This window comes from Octopus bimaculoides, chromosome 22 (genome assembly GCF_001194135.2).
Source record: "Octopus bimaculoides isolate UCB-OBI-ISO-001 chromosome 22, ASM119413v2, whole genome shotgun sequence".
Classification (NCBI taxonomy): Eukaryota; Metazoa; Mollusca; class Cephalopoda; order Octopoda; family Octopodidae; genus Octopus; species Octopus bimaculoides.
In genome coordinates this window covers 12855850-12860256 of record NC_069002.1, presented here as the reverse complement: position 1 = coordinate 12860256, position 4407 = coordinate 12855850, and the positions used below count along the sequence as shown (strand labels likewise).

General features: G+C 37.5%; 1 protein-coding gene across 1 annotated transcript in view; it reads left to right on the top strand.

Annotated features, from left to right (window-relative positions):
* Positions 1-3771, top strand: part of LOC106881182 (THAP domain-containing protein 5) — a 9399-nt gene extending 5628 nt beyond the window's left edge. The window contains exon 5 of the mRNA XM_014931472.2: positions 734-3771. Within this exon, the coding sequence (XP_014786958.1) occupies positions 734-1261 (528 nt within the window). The 3' untranslated portion in view covers positions 1262-3771. The remainder of the gene's footprint in view (positions 1-733) is intronic.
* Positions 3772-4407: the final 636 nt, after the last annotated feature.

Sequence of the window (4407 nt, the reverse complement as noted above, 5' to 3'; positions counted from 1 at the left end):
TGGCTCCTGTGCAGGTGACGCTAAAATACACCATTTTGAGCGTGGCCATTGCCAGTACCTCCTGACTGGCCTTCGTGCCGGTGGCATGTAAAAGCACCCACTACACTCTCGGAGTGGTTGGCGTTAGGAAGGGCATCCAGCTGTAGAAACTCTGCCAAATCAGACTGGAGCCTGGTGTAGCCGTCTGGTTTCGCCAGTCCTCAGTCAAATCGTCCAACCCATGCTAGCATGGAAAGCGGACGTTAAACGATGATGATGCATACATACATGCATGCATACATCCATGCATACATGCATGCATATATAGATACATACTTCCTTCCTTCCTACCTATTTTTGTGTTCGCTGGTCCCATGTTGATGAGCAACAGTATGTAAATCCATGTAAAAAATATACTGCCTCATACCACAGTCATACAAACACGAGCAAAATTCAGCACATTGTGGCTGGTGACTGAGGCACGAATTTGTGGTACATGCAGAATCAGAGATCAAGCCATGCTAAGCATAACATGGTTTATAGCTGAACATGCCATGTTATCCTGAATGAGTGCTAAATAAATCAGTTATAAATGAGGATACATGTATAAAGAAGATGATTTTCTTTTTTTAATCATTACAAATGGAAAATTGTGACTTTCTTTGTTCATTTTAAAGTTTAAATGTAAACTTTCAATAATATATTAATGGTATATATTTATTATATTTTTATTTATTATACTTTTATTTTATAGCCTTTGCTAAGACTGTCAGAGACCCCATTTGATCTGAATAAACAAGGAGATTCTGGTTTTCAATCACCAGCTCAGATTAAACAGGAACCTTGTGAAGAAGAGGCACCATTACACCAACACTTTGCACCAAATCTGTTACCAGCTGATAACCATTTTGTTACCATAAAACCAAGCACCAACCAAATATCATCTTCAGGTCTTTTATCATCTGAACTCACACCTTATTCTGAAAGTGAACCAGCACAGAAAGATTTTGTCAATCATTCCACCAGTCTCTCAGTTCTTGAAGAAAAAAACATCAAAATCCATAATGTTTTCTCAGTACCAATAGATTTCTCTAGAAAGACAGAAGATAAGAAACATGTACCAATCAGCTGCAACTGCCTGAAGACATTGGTGTCTTTAGTGTCATGTCCAACATGCCAAGCAGAAGTAAACCCTCAAGAAACAATTCAAGGCTTCAAAACTGGAACATTGATTTCTTTGAACCTTTTCTGTTACAATGGTCACAGTATACAACCTCAGTAGCAAGGTTTCAGCAACAGCCAGAATCACTGACAACTCTTCTGACATTTATTTTTACAATCATAAGCAAAATATTTGGCAGAAAGAAAGCCATTATTAGCAGTTCGGCAAGAGAGACGGCGAGCTGGCAGAAACGTTAGCACGCCAGGCAAAATGCTTAGCGGTATTTCGTCTGCCGTTACGTTCCAAGTTCAAATTCCGCCGAGGTCGACTTTGCCTTTCATCCTTTCGGGGTCAATAAATTAAGTACCAGTTACATATTGGAGTCAATGTAATCGAATTAATCCCTTTGTCTGTCCTTGTTTGTCCCCTCTATGTTTAGCCCCTTGTGGGCAATAAAGAAATAAGAGAGACCGATAGAATAAGTACTAGGCTTACAAAGAATAAGTCCTGGAGTGGATTTGCTTGACTAAAGGCAGTACTCCAACATGGCTGCAGTCAAAATGACTGAAACAAGTAAAGGCCAAACCCTAGCTTTGTCGAGAAAGGGAAGTCAGCTATTATTGACCCCAGTACTTGGCTGGTACTTTATATAATCAACCCTGGAAGAATGAAATGTAAAATTGCCTTCAGTGTATTTGAGTTCAAAATCTAAAGAACCAGCATTTTATCCAGTGTTCCAATGGTTTTGGTGATTCCAACCCTCTATCATCATTTTTCAGAAATAAATATTGAAAATCAAAGAAAACAGTTGGGAAATAAGTTATAAATTGAAAGATTTTAATGCAATTTGATATTTTTTTTCTTAAAGTAACAAAGAGAAATAATTTGAAAATAATAAAAGAGAAGCCATTGCTGGTTTCAGAAAGGCATAGATACCATCCAATCTCATTTCCTCTCCCCTGTGTATCTGAAGTCCTGCAGCTATGTAAGAAATCCATCAATATATGATAAAAAGAATTATATAATAAGATATGAAATATGATAATAAAATTTATTTTTGATATTGTTTACATGAGTTAAATATTACTTAACAAAGTTTTGGGGTAGTTTTATAATCATCAAAGAAATATACTGACCAAATAGGTAATGTTTAACACTTCTGGCACTTTCGGGTTATCAGTTCAAATAATTGCTTGTACCTCTGGGCCAGGTATTTAAACTCTTCCTGTTTAAAACTTACTCATCCAATTAATTAGTCTGTGTTAATTATCATGCATTAAGAGAGGAGATTTTATTAGTAAATGTTATATTAGTGATACAAGCACTAATTTGAGACAGAAAAAGATTTCATTTCTAGGCCTATTAGATAGCTATTACTAGCAGAAAGAGCCAGTGAAAAAAAACAGAGCAGACAGGTTCACTGATAGCACTTGACTGATATTCTAGTTTATCAAACCTGAAAGGATGACAAATTTAGATTGACCTCAGCAGAATTCAAACTCAGAATATAAAGAATTGGAGCAAATGCCACAAAGTATTTTGTCTGATGATGATTCTATCAAGCTACCTCCATTCAATCAATGGACATTGAAATTCAAGGTAAGCAGTTTGGAAACAAGATACAACTCAAACCATGCACCAATTAGGTTTGTGGTTCTAGTTCCACTTTAAGACTATTAGAGTTTACTTTTAATTATGTTTCAAATTGATGTTTATAATGTTTGATAATGTGAAGGTGCATGGCCTAGTGGTTAGGATGTAGCATTCATGATCTTATGATCATGGTTTCTATTCCTGAACTGGCAATGTGTTGTGTCCTTGAGCAGAACACTTAACTTCACATTGCCATAAATGAGTTCACTCAGCCATAAATGAGATCCACCAACAGCTGGGGAGTTGACCCTGTGACAGGTCGGTGTACCATTTAGCAGGGAGTGTTGCAACCTCAGTCGTTTATGCAAAACTAGGTTAAGATCTAACTCAGGCATGGGTGGCCTTTTCCAAGAAGCAGCAACACAAGACATGGTTAATCATTAGAGAGGCCACACTACTGAAAAAAATTTAGGGTAATTTTCTTTTATCAAGCTGCCGTTTGCCCATGACTGATAATGCCCTTATGAGCCTTGGGGCACATGACAGACCTACTGCTACACAACATTCAATGATATTGATTTCAAAATTTGGCACAAGGCCAGCAATTTCTGGGGAGGGGGGATAAATCGATTACATTAACCTCAGTGCACAACTGGTACTTATTTTATCGACCTTGAAAAGATGACAGGCAAAGTTGAACTTGGCAGAATTTGAACTCAAAACATAAAGACAAACGAAATGTCACTAAGTTTTTTTGCTCAGCATGCTAACGATTCTGCCAGCTCACCTCCTTTTATTCAACCATCATCATCATCATGTAACATCTGTTGTCCATGCTGGCATGGGTTGTGCAATATTATTATTATTATTATTAAAAAGGTGGTGAGCTGGCAGAATCATTAGCACACCAGGCAAGATACTTAGTGGCATTTTATCCATATCTATGTTCTGAGTTCAAATTCCTCCAAGCTCAACTTTGCCATTTACCCTTTCAGGGTCAATAAAATAAGTACCAGTTAGACACTGGGGTCACTGTAATTGACTTAACCCCTCCCCAAAATTGTTGCCTTGTGCCAAGATTCGAAACCAATTTTAATATCATTAGCTGATGATTATCATGGTTACTGTCAGTTAATTAGTCAAAGCTCCATCAGTTGTATTTACTAATTATACTAATTACCCCTTTAAGCATCTACTTTTTGCTTCTAACCATTAGAGATAGCTAAGTTGGCTGGCTGAACCTATCATTCTATAAGATATGACCTCCACCCTCCAATATGTCTTTCTCACACTGTAAAATCCTCCAAGTGTAGAAGCAGTGAAACTAGCTATGGTCGTGACCTGGATAAGAACATCCACCCCCACCATCCTTCCTCTCTACTGGAGAGCTTTTACCCACCACCACACCTGTCTGACCACTGTCCTGACACTCAAAATGATTCCTGTATGTATTATACAACCTCTACATACATACACACAAATACACTCATAAACATACACACATGCATACACCCATACACACAAGCATATACACATACACACTCATACATCCACACACACACACACACACACACACACACATACATACATATACATGCACACATACAGAAACATATACACATACACACTCATGCTTGCACATACACACACACACAATAGATATTACTATATAT